The following is an 18,124-nucleotide window of genomic DNA, read 5'->3' on the forward strand; positions in this document are numbered from 1 at the left end:
TCTGTGTGACTGGAAATGTGTGTTAAGACATCTGATAAATAAAATGATTTACTTTTAATTTAGATGTAAATACTACAGTAGGGCATATGTGTGACTATGGATACTGGATTACTTTTATTTCTTCCCTTTTTTCTTGTAATCCACAGGAAATTTGATGAAGCAAAAACCCAGTTTATATTCTTATATAAAGCCACGATGGCTCACTGAAGTGGCACCTTATGTCACCTGTATGGAGGGCAGAAACAGGGAGGCTTTCATCTTGTCCCTCACACTGATTGAAGAGTTACATTTGAGAATATTTTAGCTCCAGCAAATGTCAAATAATTTCTTTTAAAATGTCAGTGGACAGTTTACAGTGGCCATAGAAAACTCAAAATCCTGATACCTTTATGTATGTGTATGGGAGGCAAATAGAGATAAAACTGTTACTAATGGCAGCATTTAAAATAGAGTATTCAATGATGTATGACAGATTATCTAAAAGCCTCTTTTAAAAACATTTTTCTGTAACGCTATAGAGCTCTAAATACTTAAGATAAATAACTTTTTTACTTGTTGGTTTCCTCCACCACTCTCAGACCACCACCTCAATGATTTGAAACTATCTGCCATTAACATTAATGAGCCATGCTGTCACCTGATCTTCAGCTGGATAAACACTTAATTTAAAGCTGCTTCTTCAGATAGTGGGGAAGTGTGAAGTGAGATCAGGCGAATAATGTAAAATACTTGGGTCATGGTCATGTAAATACAGTTTCCCTGGTTTTGTTTGACAAAGTTAAAGTTGTGATGCAAATATTTATTCATATTAAATATTCATAAAGCCAGTTACACACAGAAAATAAAACAGGTTATTTTAACTGGAATGGTGAACCTGGTTTTTCCTCCGTGGGATGAGCGCCAGAGAGTTCAGAGCTGGTGACACCTTGCTTCGCAGCAGTGCTGGAAAAATCAGCAGGCTGACGCTTTGCTGATGGCAGGACAGAGGAGATTAAAGGCTGGAGGAGCAGGGCGAGCGCTGTCGGCATTAACATCACAGAGGAAGGTATTAGCGCTCCCACCTGTTGCCCCGCCAGTCCACCTGTCACCTACAGTACATAGTTTGTGTAGTGAGGCTTAAGGTGAAGGAGGCGACACACATGCTGCTGAGAAATACATTAGTTTTCCTTATCTGCTTGTTAAATCCTTTTTTTAATATCTCAATGTATGCATCTCATTTCATTTCTTTAATATATTCTGTATTCGGAAATTGAAGCATTAGGTTATGTATTCACTTTTAAATACACAACCTTGTTTGTGGTTTCTGCATATGGGCATAGCACTATAATAAGGATTTAAACTTAGGAGTAAGTTCTTTACATGTAAGGGCCCCTGTACAAAACAACATGTACATTGATGGCAAATCTTTCGTGTTCAGATTTGAGATGCTGACACTGACACATTTTACAGTGTAGCTTCTACTTGCCATGATCTCAATGGATGGAATTTTTACATTCCCACTCAGCTATACACCTTTACAGTATTACATCGTTAATATTCCCACATGGGTTTCAAACCTGGAGAGGGCATTTGCATTATGACTGGACGTAGAGTTCCTTGAAACAATGCCATTGTTGACAGACAGTATAATAAAGCCAAAGGGGGGATTAGGTAAAGCCTAGCCACCCTTGCTCCAGCTGTCAGGCTTCTTGAAGATGAAGATGAAATCTTCTGCCAAAGGTAGGAAGGGGAACAGAGGTGTGCCTATCTTCTCCATCTGGAAATACAACACAAGGCCAAAGTGTTAGGTGTGAGGAAACACTGGTATTTAGCTTTAACTAACTGACAAAAAGATAAAGATGGCTTCTTGGCATCGCACTCACATTCTGAGACATTTATCTTTCCCGCCGCTGGCCACTCTTTGTCCGTCAGGACTCCAGTCCACTGCATAAACCTAAACACACAAGAAACAAGGCAATTAAGACAAAAAACCCCCCAAAAAACAATCATTACAAAACTATCAGGAAGCAGCGCTTTTCCTTCTTTCCCTCACCTCATCAGCGTGGCCAGGTAGATCCATGTTAAGCTTCCCAGTCTTTATGTCCCAAACTTTAAGCGTGCTGTCGCTGCTGCCACTGACCAGCAGCCTGCTGTCTGCCGACCACGCCACTTGATACACAGATGCCACATGGCCACGCAGGGACATTAAGTACCTTAGGGCAAGTGGACAAGCAGGCAGAGACATAATCACAGGTGACACACACACACACACACACACACACACACACACACACACACACACACACAAATCTTAGGCCTACAGCACCATCACCTGGACAACAGCAGTATTACACACAGATTCATTTATAATCCACTAGACAAGATGAGCTTTGTTGCTCTTAGTGGTTGAGAGATCTTCTTACTTTCCAGTGCGTCCATCCCAGATTTTTATGGACTTATCGAATGAGGCGGAGGCGAGAAACCTGGTGTCTGGGGAGAAGAGCACTTCATTGACCAGAGCGCTGTGGCCGGTCATCCTGGCCAGAGGCTTCTTGTCTTCTGCAGGGTTCCACAGGAACAAGGTGAAATCATCTGAGCCAGACACCAAGCGCTCTGGAGCTGGACCCTGCACCACGAGAACAGGAGTGAGGGTAGTGATACAAGAGGCATACACACTTGAACACAGACAACAAACAGTACTTACCCTAACTTTATTATATCTCTGCAAAGCTTTCTCCTTCAGCTCTTCCACTAGGGGAAACACAATGTTTGTTAAATGCAAACATCTTGCAAACATCTAAGCCAGAAACTAAGCCAGAGCAGCAAATGTTCCCGCTAGCACGGTATCCCATAAGAAAGTTTCACGATCCTTACATGATCCAGTAAGGTCCTGGGGGTTGACAGTGGCAGTTGCGGGTTCAAAAGCTCCAGTGCGCAGGACATAGTCTGTGCTGAGAGCCAGGGTGTTCACCCAGTGGGCGTGACCCTGCAGAGTCCTGCACTGGACACCCTATACTCACAAATACAAAATACACACACATTAAGTCTTGCTTTGACACACAGATGTCTCCTCCCTTTCATTTAACTCATTCTGTCCATGGCGATCAACAATTGAAAACCTGTCTCAGCCACACACACACAAGTTTGTTTCACTATCCCCGTGGGGGACAGTCATTGACATAATGCTTTCCCTAGGCCCTTACCCTAACCTTAACCTAATTGTAACCTGTACCCTAAAACCAAGTCTTAACCCTCAAAAAGTGGTCTCTACCGATGGGGACCTCAAGTTTTGTCCCCACAGTGACAAGTCCCCCTGGGTCATTGTGCATTCAAGTTAAGGTCCCCACCAAGATATAAGAACATGAAACACACACACTTACATCTTTGGCTCTCCAGACTTTGACTGTTCTGTCCTGGGAAGAAGTGTAGAGAAGTCCATCTCCTCCCCACTTCACACAGGTGACTGACTGAGTGTGACCAGTCAGGATCTTCTCACAGCGTCCCAACACAGTGTCCCAAATACGCACTGAACCGTCCTTAGAGGTACTGGCCAAGTACCGACACTCTGGGTTACTGAAAGGGAGAGGGGGAGGGGCGGATCAGAGGAACAGGAAATCAGGACAGAATACTCAAAACAATGTTTCCCCAATTCAAAATCAAGTATACTCTAGAGAGAGCCAAAGTCTTGATGTCACTTCCTGGCTAGTCGCTATTCCACCAGCCTTTGTAACTCATTGCAGTCTCTCAAGTTAAACCAAGATTAAATTGTTAGCATACAAAAAACTAGCCTACAACTCACATGAAGATTTTACCAGTGTGGCAGCGCAGGTACTTTGGTCGGTGTAACTTACTATCATCCATATCAATAAAAACCACCAGCACTCTCTTCGAAAGTTTTTTTTTTACTGTAGTTGTAATCTCTGCTATCTATAAACATATACAGTACGCTGTTCACTCCTCTCTGTTCTGCTGTTATTACAGCTATATCTGAACTAACCACGGCCTGTTGACTCACCAATAGACTCGCCTCAAGTAACTCAATTACAGTACCATTTTGTACTAAACAGGAAATGATGGAACGTCTGCACTGACTTAACTGAGTGCACAGGTGTTGCTAATAACATTAACAATGGCTCTGTTCTGTTCCCAGTATGCCAAGCCAGTGTGACAGTGAGCCAGCATGTACAACACCAGGACCCTGAAACTGAAGCAGCTAAATGGAATTCAGCCATTTCATTATTTACACCTGTGTTTTTCCTAATGTGACACGTCAAAATGTTTTCTGTGAAAAAGGCCAATAGTTGTTGTAATTTTACAGTTTCAAAAGTAAAATATATCAGTGCAGAAGCTGTATCTGAATGGGAGTTCAGGTCAGCAGCAATTTGCAGAAATGAGAAAGTGATGAATTGAGTCCTCACAGATGGAGAGGTTCCCAGCAGAGCCAAGTGATCCACTTGGTGTGTCCTGTCAAAGTCTTCCCCATCTGTGTACCTGTCACTGGATCCCACAGACAGATCTACAGAAACAGCACCACATAAAATAAATACATCATATTCATGGGATACATCTTAAAAATACAGATCAGACATCAGTGTGTTGGAAGCTCACCTGACTGTTCTTGCATCCTGAAGCCAGCTTCTTGCCATCAGGTGACCAGGCGATGCTCAGTACCCAATGTGTGTGTCCTGAAATAAAGCCGAATACAACTCAATGGTGTCTAAAACCATTAATCACTCATTTGTATCTTGATGTGTAGCAGATCATGCTGCCCTATAGAAGTGGCTTCATACCTCGGGCAGTGTGGTGAGGTGTCTCAGTCGTCAAGTCCCAAAAACGCACTGTGGTATCACCTGAACCGCTGGCAAGATATCTGAAACAAACAACAACAATTTAATTAACAGGATGTCTAAATCTAACTACGGGTGTGTCTTCAGAACATTGTTTATAGTTTTGTCCCCTCTAATTGGTGTTACATCCTAAGGGCAAAAAAGTATGACAGGCAGGGAAAAGTTAATTCTGTAGAAGAATTACTCACTTGCCGGTGGGGCTGAAAGCAGTTGAGATGACAGCTTCTGTGTGTCCCTGTAGTGTGCTGGTACAGCGGGCGACAGCTCGGACCCTGAACACAGCCTGAGGCTGGTACACCACTGGCAGAACCTGCTCTGTCTCGACCCCAAGAGCCTTCACACACGACCGCAGACTGGACACCACCTCTGACTCTTGCACAAAAAATGCCAGTGGCACTGGCTCCTCCTACAGAGGAGGACAGCTTTCAGCTATACATACCTTTAATTACTGTGTCTGAGAAGGGTTAAAACAGAAACCAATGTATGGCCTGTGAGGTGTTTGAGAGATGATCTCTTTGTAGGATATTTAAGTGTTAGGGAATACTGAAATCTGCATTTGGTTACTTGAATAATGTTACTTAAATTTGGGATTTATCATGTTAAATTTACCATGATAGCAGCGAGAAAGGTGTTCAAGACTACAGCAAGTGATATTGTCATTGTAGCATATATACAGTAATACTTCCTTCACTGTTAGAATGCTATCCTTTACACTCTGAAACACTGAGACACACATTTTCATTTAAAATTGAATAATGTATATGTGGACAAAGCCTGGCTGAACATATAAGACTGAAAAGTCTTCATATGCAGATGTGTACAGCCTAATCACAACTTAAATTCTGTATTTTTGTTATATAATGCCAGCTGGTTACCTTCTGTAGCAGTGCATTGCAGACGAGCTGTAGTTTGTCCGGGGTGATGTCCAGAGGCACATCAAAAGGTGAATCCAGAACCTCCCCATTCTCGTCCTGAAACTGGATCAACAGCCGCTCCAGGTTCTCACTCGTCATCCTGTTTGGTTTAGATCCAAATCTAACAACAATATATTTACATAGATGGAGGTATAGTCACATATGATATACTAATTTATGTACATACTGTAATGTCAGAAAAATCATACAGGCAATTGTTAATAATGTTTAGTTTCCCCTTAGTGTTTGGGACATCTCTGAATGGCAGTTCCCTGTTGTAAAATATTAAACTTATTTCTGCTGAAAGAATACATCCAGTCCCTAATAAGACAATCAAAGTGGAGACTTTTAAATGTTGGGGCTCGCGTTACTTAAAACCCAAATCACGTTGCGTTTGCATCAAAGTAGATTTTGCTTAATGAATACAGTTCACTACGAGGTGTTATCATTTCTCAAATTTGTCATGAAGGCAACATTATAACTTAGCTAACGTTGTTATAGCAAAGATTTGGGCCATATCGTAGCACCCGAAATGGACTGCCTAGCGGTTTACTTTTAGCTAACGTTAGCCTATGTCAACCATAATCTATGCTCTCAACCACTAAAGCTAACTCAGCTAGCCTGCTGTTAGCCAGCATTTCTGACACCTAATTCCTTTTTAGCAGCGATCGCACAACAGTAAGATAACCGCCACTTGTTTACACAACTGTGTCCATTTTTATATGACATCTGATTGGCACATACATGTGCTAAAGCTTTACCTTTAGCGAGGTAGCAATGTGTTAAAACTCCCCACGTGTTTATCACCGAAGAACCTTTCAAGGAAAGATACACCAAGAAACCGGAATTGTCATGTCAGTGAACAGATTCGCGCAATGAATTATGGGAGAGTAATGTTGTAATTTGTTTCCTTAGTTGGATTGCCGTACTACTTTACTCATCTTCACTTTTATTACATTTCTGTAACTTCTCTGCTCGATATTTCTAAAACTATGGTTATTGTTAAATTAGATAAATTAGTGTTTAATTATAACACTGAAATAATAATAACAATGATGATAATAAAAAATACACACACACACACACCATCATCACCATCAAAGTAGGATCATAAAGTCATACCTGCCTATCACTTCCCATATGAAACTGATCTGGCTCTTTAATCCAAACCATGGCGTCCTTTTCTGATGACAACGATGATGTATCACTGTCATGGGTAATACGTGTTTCGGCAATAAAACCGAAAAATGAAAAAAAATGAAAAACCGATGAAAAACAAGAATGTAGCTAGCCGAGTTTGAAAGAGATACAGGCCACTGCATCTGCCATACCAACACACACATACAGGGCTTCTCATACTTTTTTGAGCATTTTTCTTATCTGCTCATTCATACTTTCAAATAGAAACTCCATTCAAACCTTAAAATGTTCCACATCTTTAAATGCAATATGAGGTTTATTCAACTTTTAAATCCTATTCATACTAATTAGACCCTTTCCTATGTTTCCAAGTCTTCATAGTCCTTTAGCTACTTTGTCATGCAAACCTAAGACAGCAATGCAGTTTAGCTCAAAGCCATCAATATAGCAATGTGATGTGATGTATAGTGTGATGTCATAGTATAGTTTGATATGTCATAGAATAGTTTGATGTATGTGTCATAGTATAGTGTGATATAGTAGTGTGACATATCATATAATATGATGTCATAGTGTACTATATGTATATCATAGTGAATGGCAGTATAGTGTGATGTGTCATAGATTAGTGTGATGTCATAGTGTACTATATGTCACAGTATAGTGTGATGTGTCAGAATATTGTGATGTCATAGTGTAGTGTGATGTCATAGTATAGTGTGGAATGTCATAGAATAGTTTGATGTATCCTATGATGTGTCATAGAATATTGTTACGTAATAGTATAGTGTGATATAGTAGTGATATATCATATAATATGTCATAGTATACTATATGTATATCATAGTATCATTAGCAGTATAGTGTGATGTGTCTTAGTTTAGTGTGATGTCATAGTATATTATGATATGTCATAGTGCGATAGTGTGGTGTTAGTACAAAATAAAATGCTGAGTTACAGGTTACAGACCTGAGCTATTGGTCATTTACTTTACGTAGAAATACTTCTTATATGTCAATGACCTTTCACAGTCAGCTGCTAATTTTCATTTTGGGGGGTTTAACACATTTTAATCAAGAGAAAAACAGAAGTCCATCTAGGCTCTACTGATTTATATTGTGAAGAGACAATTTCAATTTCAAAGTGAAAATGCCAACAAAATAATGTTTGGTTTTGCTCTTCCGTCCATACACTTAACTTGGACTTTCCTTGTCAACTAGCATTAAGATTGGTCAGTCAATTACTCAATTACTAGGGATGCACAATATATATTGTGCCGTTAAATTATCGGTTGATAATTTATTATTTATTATTATGTATTATTCCGATAATGAAATTATAGCTGATAAATAGAGCTGATCATACAAAGCCAACATTGCTTTCATTGACCTAACCTGGCAGCAGCTGTTGTCGAGCTCATGACATCAAACTGCTGCACCTGGGTAGAACCACGCAGTGTAGACTAGAGAGCCGAACATGTCATCGCTGGTGTGGACGTAACAGCAAAACGTTTGATAGGGTTAGCATATCGTGCATCCCTATCATTTACCAGAAGCATCTTTCTGCATTGACACTGTACAGATAAAGTAAAACAGCCTGCATCAACATAGAATTTTCTATACAATGGTTCTTTATGATTGGCAGATCTTTCTTCCACTTATTGTACAACCATCTGCACTGGCACTTATGTAGACCAAACCAAAACATAAAAATGTATTTTCAAATACAATTTGACAAAGGACTGTATTGACCGGCAGTGCACGTCCACTATTTTCAAAAACAAAACTTAACTTATTCCTGTATTTTCTGCTTTAACAGGCAAAACAGGCCTGTGGATAAGCTGAGCGTCTACTCATTACAGTGATAAACCTTTTTTGTAGAGAAACTGTTCCAGCGAGAGTGAAACTGACTTAAGGTGAACTCCTTAAAGGCAACGTTGTAAACAACAAATTGAAGTTTCCAGTCCATTGATGGCACAGTGTGGTGGCCATTATTTAACAACTGAGTCAGCTTATCCAGTAGATGATGTAGTTGATCTTGGGGCATTTGAAAGTCTGAATCAATTCTGTGTGAATTTCCAGGGGAGAGGAATAAGATGTGGCACTGCAGTGAATTGGTTCTTATTTGTTGAGCCCATTGATGTTCTCAGGAACAAGGCCTTCCATGATGGCACGCTTTGACTCCAGGATCTGCAAGATCGAAAAGATGTTTAAACTAAACAGTCCACTGCAACAGCTCTGCCATAAATTCTACTTTTACAAAGTTTATAATGTTCAGTTTTTGTTATATATGTCAGTTCATTTGCTGTATATGTTTATTACTGAGGTCATTGCGGTAGTGTTGTACTGGGCTACATTATATTGAGAGGTGTTTCAAAAATGTTGTCCTCCCCATTTATATACATTATATAACACCTCTGAATACCTCTGTTGCTGATGACAGTTCAGTATAATGTTTTATTTTTATTTTTTATTTTTTTTAACAATTACTCATAGAAACAGTGTCTTAGGGCATAAATGAAAAAATCCTCTTCTAAGTAAACAAAGGATAATAAGGTAATGACATATAATAAAGTATAACTACAGATGTCATAGTGTACACTCACCTGGAAGTTGGCACTGAGGCCGATGATGCTTTGCATGTTTGTACTGTAGTAACCCAAAACATACTGTCCACCTAGCAGAGGGATCTCATCCTTATCTACAGATATCTGCAACCAAAACACACACATACACACATGCATATTAATGAAGCATGCATTCACATATTATTTGTCCAAACATGATACAAATGCCTCACTTGCACTTCACCTGTATGACTTCATTTGTCTCTGGCAACTCGTCCTCTCTAACCCAAACAAAGGTTTCATAATCGGATGCACTCTTGAATCCCACCTGCAGGAGAACAACCCTATGAAATCTGTCTTGTATTATATTGTTTGTTTGGTCCCCCCCCCCCCTGTCGGTCCCAGTACCTTGTACAGGCCAATCCAGTCCCATGTGGAGGACATGAAGTCCTCTTGGATGGTGTAGTTCAGAAGTGCATCGTGGTCGGCACTCCATACACCCACAGTAGATATGTGCACCATTGGAGTGTCAAAGCACTTCCTCAACTGTGGGTAAGACAGGAGAAAAGATGGAAGGAGCTTAATAATGTAGAAAAAAACTCTTCATTTAGTGGTTGTATCAGAAGGAAAAAAAGCAGACTTATATGTAATGATTAACAGAATTGAGCAGCACAAAACCGAGTCCTAGCATTCTACAGTGAGTCTGCTCTTACCTCCAGACTGAAGGTTGCAATGACAGGTTTGTGGTCACTGACTCCGTAGCTCATGTCACTGGTGTATTTGTCCTGAGTGACCAGGAGTGGATACTCATCGAGTCCATCATCAGTAGAAGTCGATGCCTTCTCATCATCATCCTCTGATGGCGGGGTTTTGGGTTTGATGCGCCAGAGGATCCGATCCGTCCAGGCCGGTTTCCTCTTCTTGCCACTGAGCAAAGCAAAGGCACGTGTTGATACTACAGTTTCCAATCTGAGAATGAGTTGAATTCTCAGTTTCTAATGCTTACCTGATATGTTACATTTCCATTTGTGTCTATCAACCTAACTGACAATTCTTATTTTTACACAAAAATATTGGAAAAAGTACTGTTCAAGAACACACACTCACACACACTCACACAGACATACACACACACATGCAGTGCAAAGCTATACCTACAGTGTAGCATGATGTGGAGAGATGATGGATGTCAGGAGTGAACACTATCATTTGACATGGTATTACAGCTTATGTACACATTCAACACATATCAACAACACATATATTATGCAAGAACAAACAGTGGGGTGCTGGGTGCAGGAGTTGTCTCAGGTCTAGGTTATTATGTTTACTAAACCCCTTTGTGTCTTGTCATTTATATCAGTGTCTCCAGGTATTTTGTGATTGTAGGTCATATGTATATAACCATCATGGTGCCTATTCTATAGTATGGGGCCGTCGCTCATTGCTACAGGGCATATCTATGGAGACACCCACCTTTGCGGGTCTAGCTCCCTGTACCAGGCCCCCAACCAGACAGAGAGCAGGCCCCATGTGAGGGAGGTGAGGAGGAAGAAGAGGGTGGTGCTGCTGCGCTGCAGGGGCCTGGGTCTGTACATGGTTAGGGGCAGCGCCACAGTGCTCTTTCTGAGAGAGACACATACATGGTGCTAGAATGGATATGACTCACAGAAAGAGCTGCTCCCAACTTCATCTATACGTCAGGGTTTACTGCTTCAGCTACTCTGGTTTCCTGTTTTGTGTCTCAGCGGTTACATGTTTCGTTGAAACGAAACATGTGGTGGCAAAAGGTTCGGGGGAAAGGAACAGATGGTGCGGTGATGAAGAAATAAGGGAATGTGGGGCATGCAACACAAAAAAACGTAGTGTGCCTTACTTAAAACCCAACCATCTCTTCGGAGTGCTGTACAAAATCCAAACGGGAACAAAAGCACAGGTGAAGTTTGAGAAATGTGTTGAGTATTTGTGTGTAGTATATTTGTTTGTCACACATGTTACCTGGTATCATAAGTTTCAGAATTACGGTCAAACTTGTAGGTGGGTTTAAAATTTAATGGCCCTTCCTCAAATTCCTGCAGGAAAGGTTCCTTCTTCTTCATCATGAGGAGCTGCAGGAACATGACATAAATTAGCGAGTGTGCGTTATTGTGTGCGTGTGTATACGTGTGCTTATTGCAGCACTTCACCTGGTCTTTGTTCCACAGCAAATTAAGGCGTCCGCTGTTGATGGAAGAGCGGAGGAAGTGCAAGCCGTGGTCTGCGATACGGAAGTTCAAGTCGCCAAACCAGAACACCACCCTATGTGAGAGGGATGGAGCCTCACTTTACCTGCTGTACAACAACCCTCAGTGCATATATTTATGTGTGTGTGTGTGTGTGTGTGTGTGTTTGTGAGCGTGTAGTGTTTGTGTGCTTCTATGTAGGTGTACTGACTTGTGGTCCAGGACATGTGGGGTGTCAGAGATGTCAAAGTCTTGTGCCTCCAGGATGTACTCAAACTCATCAACACGCTGCAGAGCATAGTTCATGTGAGCTGCTAGGTGGCAGTTAAGGAAGCACACCATGTGGCCGTAGAAGGAAAAACGCACGGACACTCCTCCTTTATTACCCTGACACAGATAAACAGAGGAAGAATATAGTATGTGAAGTGAAAGTGGATTTCCAAAGAGTCAAACAATAATTTTAAAGTCATATTTAGTCATCTTTTAGGAATAATGAATGCGGACCAATTATGAGTAAAAATACAGATTCATTTTACTGCAGTTTTTACAAGAAAATGAAATATACTGTAGTTTAAACACCTCTTAATCCATATTTTTACCATGAATAAAAAAACAGTTTGGCCGTGATTCAATCAGATGATGTTTTTCCTGTAACTTGGATTATGGATTAGACCATTTGCCTTGCAAGTGTTTGCCCCAGTGTACCGCACCAGTTTTAGTGTTCTTTGTTTGTGATTTCATTCTGTCAAAGCTGTTGCACATTCCACTAAACAAACACAATAGGCCTTTCATAATGTGTTTAAACTCTACAGCTTCTGATACCAGTGGGATTCCTGATGTGCAGAGTTTAATAGTGTTGTTGTCTACAAGGTTCAGGGCTTATTAGCGCTACCACTGTTATTTCCTACCCAGTAGCCAAAGATGCCAGTACGAGTGTAGGTGGTCTGAATGTTTCTGATGTAGGGGAGATGAATTTGTTTGGCAAAAACCAGCAGCAGCAAACCCTGCATCCTCATTGATGTGACCTAGACAGAGATGGAGATAAATTTTATTACATTTTTTAAAATTTAATTTGTTCAGTTTTAGAAAAAAAAAACGTTATTCGAAATATTTTCCTTTTATTTCTCCTGTAAAATATATAAATGACATATATGTAATATTATGGATGGTGATTTTTATTATATGAGAATACGTAAATATACAGCTTAAAGAAAAATGTATTGCATTAAAGCTCTAATCAAATGAAACAACATACTACCAGTCTCACACTGTAAGTACACAATATCAAAAAGAAAGAGAGTATTTGAGGATTTTTATGCAAAGTAGCCTCATGGTTATATAAGTTTTCAGACACACAGTAGCCTTCAAGACGCTATTATTTATATCAGCTGTTTAGGTACACATATCCACATCCACACATAAATACACAGAACCCAAATGTGTAACTTCTGTTTTCACACAGTACTATTTCTCTCCATCTGTCCTCTCTCACCTTGACGAAGCCTCTGGGTGCCAGTGTGTCCATGAAGACATGGCTCCAGGAGTCCTCCACTAACAGGTCAGAGATGAACCTCACAGGGGTGGCATTCACCTCCTGCAGGCTGACACACACCAACACAAACAAATGAAAAACACAACACACAAAAGAGACAGTTTTAGCCTTCGGTCCAATTCCTGGCAAAGTTTTAAATTCCAGTTTCTATATTGTTATTTCTCACCCAATCACATAGAGGTCTGTGGGGGGCTGGACCTCTAGTTGCAGCAGAGAGGTGACGTCTTCAGGAGGCTCCGCTGTGGCCACGTTCCAGGTCACCATGTGCAGTCTGTCAGTGTTAGGTAATGACAAGAATTAACCAAAGTGAAGGAAAAAGATAAGATATTGATAAATGTCAGTTGCATTGCTATATTTTCCTTGTTAATATTGTAAATACTCAGAGTTATTGTATTCACTTTTCTATGGAAATGTAAGTGATAATACTGGAAAACAAAAACATTTTAATCCTAGTCAATTTTAAATTTAAGTTAATTTTAAGTTATTTTTACTTTATTTCTACATGCGCTTTCATTCATTTTAACAAAATATAATACAGCATTCAACAGTTTGTGTCCTTGGACATTAGAAAATATTATAAAATAACAAGGAAAAAGTACAGAAGACATTAATAACATATTCACTTTTCAGCCAAATCCACATTAAAAAAAATCTTTTATGGATAATTGGAAACCACTATTGATTTGTCAAACTGTAAAGAAACCCAGACATGATCCAGATACATTTCAAGTGAAGTTCCTGTCAGGTTTTTGCACTTTTTGATCTTAGCATCTTAGCTTCTACAATATGAGTCCTTTTCTCTAAGGTGGTGATGGCAAGAAAGTATAAAATAAGGTCTTGGTTATTTCAGAGAACTCAAACGCTTCCTGTGTGAACTTGTGTATGTGTGAATAAGCACGTGCACATGTCAACCTGAATGCATCTGTGGGAATGAAGCGCCCACAGAGCTGAAATGCTTCATCCAGCGTGCGGGACACTTCTTCACTGGCTTCATCGTCAGAGCTCATGTCCTCTATGCAGGTCAGCAGCTGAGACAAACGCTGGCGGAGGAGCATCTTGGACCTCGACCCCTGAGACGCTGAGCTGCTCATGCTGTCTGAGCGCACGCGTGGACTGTCTGTCAAAAGGTCCATCTTTGGATCTTAGACTGAAAAAAGGTCTTGCTGGTGTTGTTACTTGTATGTCCTCAAGATTACTCAAATAAAAAATAAAGATGCAAAAGGGCAAACAAGCAAAATCCAGTGGAAGAGATGCCTTTTGTGTGATTTCTACTCAGACTTCTTTGGGTGGTTTGGTTGCAGCCATTTGATGCAAGGCCACTCTGCTCAGCCCACTGGAAGTAACATGAACCGATTCCTGGTTAGTCAAATCTCTCCGCATGTGCTTCAGGCAGCTTCTGATTTCAGTCCTCCAAACTGGCCGGGAGAAAAACTCGAAAGCCCAGGGTGAAGTTTAGTGCAGTCCTTTCCGTGGCAGAGCCCCGTGTGGTCGTGCAGCAATGGAGCAACAACGACTGACAAAGCAGTGGGGTCGACTCAGGAATGTGGGCAAGAATGAGTCCGATTTGGACTATAATCGCAGGCAGGAGACAGGCATGTGAACATGTGTGTGTTTGTCTGTGTGTGTGTGTTGTTAGGGAGAGTAGAAGAGGAGGACCAGAGGCTGATCCTCCATCATTGAGTATTGTTTCAACACTTGGGTAACCCTTTAGATCCCTAAGAGGTTTACTACCAGCGCTCTCTCTATCAGCTGAGTGCACTGAACAATGCATGTAACCCTGCAATTACAGTCATGCATTAGTGAGGGGACGACAGCGCACAATAGCATTAGCTTCTTTTGGCCTCAATCCAGTCTCTTCTCATATAGGTAAAAGGTTATCTTTGTAAACCCAGAGAGAAGTGGGGGGTTACATGCAGTTTTGTAAGCTCTGACACAAACGTTTAAGTTTTGTTTTGTTTTGTTTTTTTGTGTTTGTGTTAAGTGTTACAGCACAGTTAGTAGTGGACAAATTACATAATAGATTTGGAAGCACACAATAGGCCTACATGAAGCAACCAGCAACTCCGACACATTTTGCCTAACACTTAAATGGCTTAAAGATTTCAAAACTATGAATGCAGTGAGCTAATATTTTCAACTTAGATGAAAAGTTCAGTTACAGAATTAAGTAGCCAATATTGTAAAATGTGTCTCTCTGTAAAAAAGAAGAAGAAAAAGACTAGGATTAGAGACAGCAGGATACTGTTTTACTGTTTTACACACTGGCTTCAATAATTTAGAGATCCTGAACTATACACATCATAGTAAACACACTGTTTGGTATTTTGGAATACAGTTCATCATATATTCTCTTCAGCAAACTTACAAATTTGAGGCTCAACATTTTTTTTATCCCTTAAACTTATTTACTTGTTGGATCACTGAATCTGAAACTATAGACAGAATCATATATATCTATATATAGATACTGTGTTGATTGTTGCCATGTGGGGGAAGTATTCCAAAAGCAATGGAAATTAATTATATAGCATTATTTGAGGGATTACATTATTTCATCTAAAACTACTCACTTATGAAATAATTTCTGTTTGAGTTACTGGTAGGGTGGGAGAGTTCAAACAATAAATCATGGCATAAAGTCAACAGCATTTTAATTTCTGGAGAGCTGTTGGGGGACAATACTGTATAAAGAAAAAGACGGATTCTTGGAGGATAGAAACAACCAGAAGAGATTGCCCCATACAAAATAAAAAATGCTAATCTTGGGTGCCTCAGTTCTCCCTGCCACTTCATGTAACAGCGTCACATGCAGAGACTTAGGGCACATTCTTTAGCAAGTAGAAGTGTTAAGTGGATAACCGAGGGGGTTCACCGGCCCATTGAGAAATGATGAATGGGTGACTATTTAAGTTTTATCACAGAGCCCTGCAAAGCAGCCTCAAAGCTACTTATGAAGGTTAGGCAATTCAGACACTGTACAGGAGGGTAATACCTTCTTTTTCTGGACTCTCTCGGTCTCTACATACATACTTTTATGCCTGAAGTCTGTGCTTTCTCTCACAATTGCTTTCATCACCATTTTCTCTCTCTTTCCTTCCTACTCTTGCAAGACCATTAGAGGACAACACAGAAGAAGAAGAGGTCTGTATGAGATTCTGATCTTACCTGCACTTGTCTCTCCCACCACTTCGAGATCTTCCAGTGCTCATTTTCTCCCCTGTAGGCACACGCATACACATATAAGCCTAAACAAAGTGTAAACAAAGAGGAAACACACGTACCAAGATAAAATGCTTGCCTCTATTACAGACAGTTTCCCGAGAGCACAGGCCAGGGCCCAATAAAACCCTGATAAATGCCTGAAAGTCATTTCTGAAATGGCTTTGTAATCATGTCTAATCACGGTTAGCTACATCCACGTTAAAGTGACAGTGCCTTGGAGGTCACATGTAAAAACAGAAACACTTTACTTGAGAGCCATTTTGTAAAACTGCAGGAACATTTCAGAGTTGAATATTCATTCAGGTAGGCTGTGTACAAAAGGAGCTTGTGTTTGGCCTGTCTAGCATTGAAATTCAAAGCAGGTAAGCAGCATTTTGAAATGTATATATGTTTACAGTTACTGGTTAATTATCTTTTTAGCTCTTAAATGCTCTGTTATGTTCACCAGCTAGCTAGTTGCTAACTTTGTTTGTCTGTTGTTGTTGCTGCTTGTTTGCTGAAAACAGCTGCTTGCTGAGGCTGGAAACGAGGTTGATAAGAGCAATAGTAAAAGATGCCAAAATAAAACCAAAATAATTAGCTGAAACATGCTACAAAGCTCAGAAAAGCTGAGGGGAACTGCAGAGTCAGGTGATTATTATCTGAGGGTTCATAATTACGTCTCTTATGGCTCCTCTCACATTACATGTACTCATCTGATCCTTTTGCCCAAATTTGACCCGCCCTAACGTTAATGGTAAAATGTCTTAATACTAAAAGTCTTAACCCTAGAATAAATGGGGACCACATGCAACTGTGTGAATAGGTCTTTGTCCCCACATCGTTGTTAAAACACACACACACACACACACACACACAGAGCTTAACACAGTGTGAGACTGGATTTATTGTAGTAATACCACACAGGCATCTGAGTCGAAGGATTGACAACTCAAAATGTTCTTACTAGGTTTTTCCTAAAACTAATTTCACAAACTGTTTTAAGATTTTCAAAATAAATGCAAGGGTCCAGCCATTGTCATCATATTTAACCAATTGAGTTAAATACTTGTTGACCCTATAGGACCTGTGTTTGTGACCTTTGAGAACTTCAATTCTCTACTTAACCAGAAACAAGGAAGCACATTTGCCTCCTCCACAGTGTCTTTCAACTTTATACAAATTTGTACTATCGTGACTGCTCCTGTTACTTAAATCTCTTTAAGAAAAATGTGATAACAGACCGTAAAAGCAGCATATGCAGCAAGACATACAGTTTGTTGTGTCCTTTTGTGTGAGAATGTTTGGTCTTTGTGTGAACGAGAACATCATTCTCACAAATTCAGGTGTTTGAATCCAAAATTTTTCTTTAATTAATCCAATATGTCTCTCTTGAATGATTGTTTCTTTCGTTTTATGTACCTGCTGAAAACAGAAACACCATCATCCATTCAGTACAGTACCTTTGTCTGTACGTCTTTCTTGTGGCGTCCGGAAAAAACTGCAGACCCCCTGTGCACAGATGACGAAGGTCTCCAAAGGGGAGTCGAGAGACTGGACCTGCTTTCCTATGGTGAGTCCCGTTGTTTGACTATTTGTTCTCTTTTTGGTTCCCTCACTTTGTTCTCAGCTGTTTCCCCTCTGCGTGCAAGGTCACACTCAACCTGCTCTGGACTTTAAGCGTAACATCGGATCAAGCTAT

At 40.3% G+C, this 18,124-nt stretch overlaps 2 protein-coding genes across 6 annotated transcripts; both read right to left on the minus strand.

The window, feature by feature from the left end:
- Nucleotides 1–778: 778 nt before the first annotated feature.
- Nucleotides 779–6,630, minus strand: nle1 (notchless homolog 1 (Drosophila)). Of its 2 annotated transcripts, none has more exons than XM_044222838.1 (13): nt 6,502–6,630; nt 5,702–5,861; nt 5,015–5,232; nt 4,770–4,849; nt 4,588–4,664; nt 4,398–4,495; nt 3,360–3,552; nt 2,854–2,989; nt 2,684–2,730; nt 2,403–2,605; nt 2,033–2,192; nt 1,863–1,933; nt 779–1,756 (listed from the first exon to the last, which is right to left on the minus strand). In XM_044222838.1, the coding sequence occupies exons 2-13, from the start codon at nt 5,837–5,839 to the stop codon at nt 1,744–1,746; spliced, it is 1,434 nt and encodes a 477-aa protein (XP_044078773.1). In that variant the 5' UTR covers nt 5,840–5,861; nt 6,502–6,630; the 3' UTR covers nt 779–1,743. The 2 variants fall into 2 exon arrangements, with proteins under 2 accessions (XP_044078773.1, XP_044078774.1); XM_044222839.1 differs by having other exon boundaries at nt 5,702–5,868; nt 6,502–6,580.
- Nucleotides 6,631–7,835: 1,205 nt separating this feature from the next.
- On the minus strand, nt 7,836–18,088 carry inpp5kb (inositol polyphosphate-5-phosphatase Kb). 4 transcript variants are annotated; one of them, XM_044222831.1, is made up of 14 exons: nt 17,886–18,088; nt 16,387–16,438; nt 13,388–13,492; nt 13,162–13,270; nt 12,578–12,694; nt 11,881–12,056; nt 11,634–11,745; nt 11,446–11,555; nt 11,324–11,350; nt 10,161–10,374; nt 9,856–9,993; nt 9,692–9,775; nt 9,487–9,591; nt 7,836–9,070 (listed from the first exon to the last, which is right to left on the minus strand). In XM_044222831.1, exons 2-14 carry the CDS (start codon nt 16,428–16,430, stop codon nt 9,002–9,004), a joined length of 1,410 nt encoding a protein of 469 aa, XP_044078766.1. In that variant the 5' UTR covers nt 16,431–16,438; nt 17,886–18,088; the 3' UTR covers nt 7,836–9,001. The 4 variants fall into 4 exon arrangements, with proteins under 4 accessions (XP_044078766.1, XP_044078764.1, XP_044078765.1 ...); XM_044222829.1 differs by lacking the exons at nt 16,387–16,438; nt 17,886–18,088 and adding an exon at nt 14,134–14,852; XM_044222830.1 differs by lacking the exons at nt 11,324–11,350; nt 16,387–16,438; nt 17,886–18,088 and adding an exon at nt 14,134–14,850.
- Between the last annotated feature and the right edge of the window lie 36 nt (nt 18,089–18,124).

The sequence above is a fragment of the Siniperca chuatsi genome, linkage group LG14 (genome assembly GCF_020085105.1).
Source record: "Siniperca chuatsi isolate FFG_IHB_CAS linkage group LG14, ASM2008510v1, whole genome shotgun sequence".
In the NCBI taxonomy this organism is placed as follows: Eukaryota; Metazoa; Chordata; class Actinopteri; order Centrarchiformes; family Sinipercidae; genus Siniperca; species Siniperca chuatsi.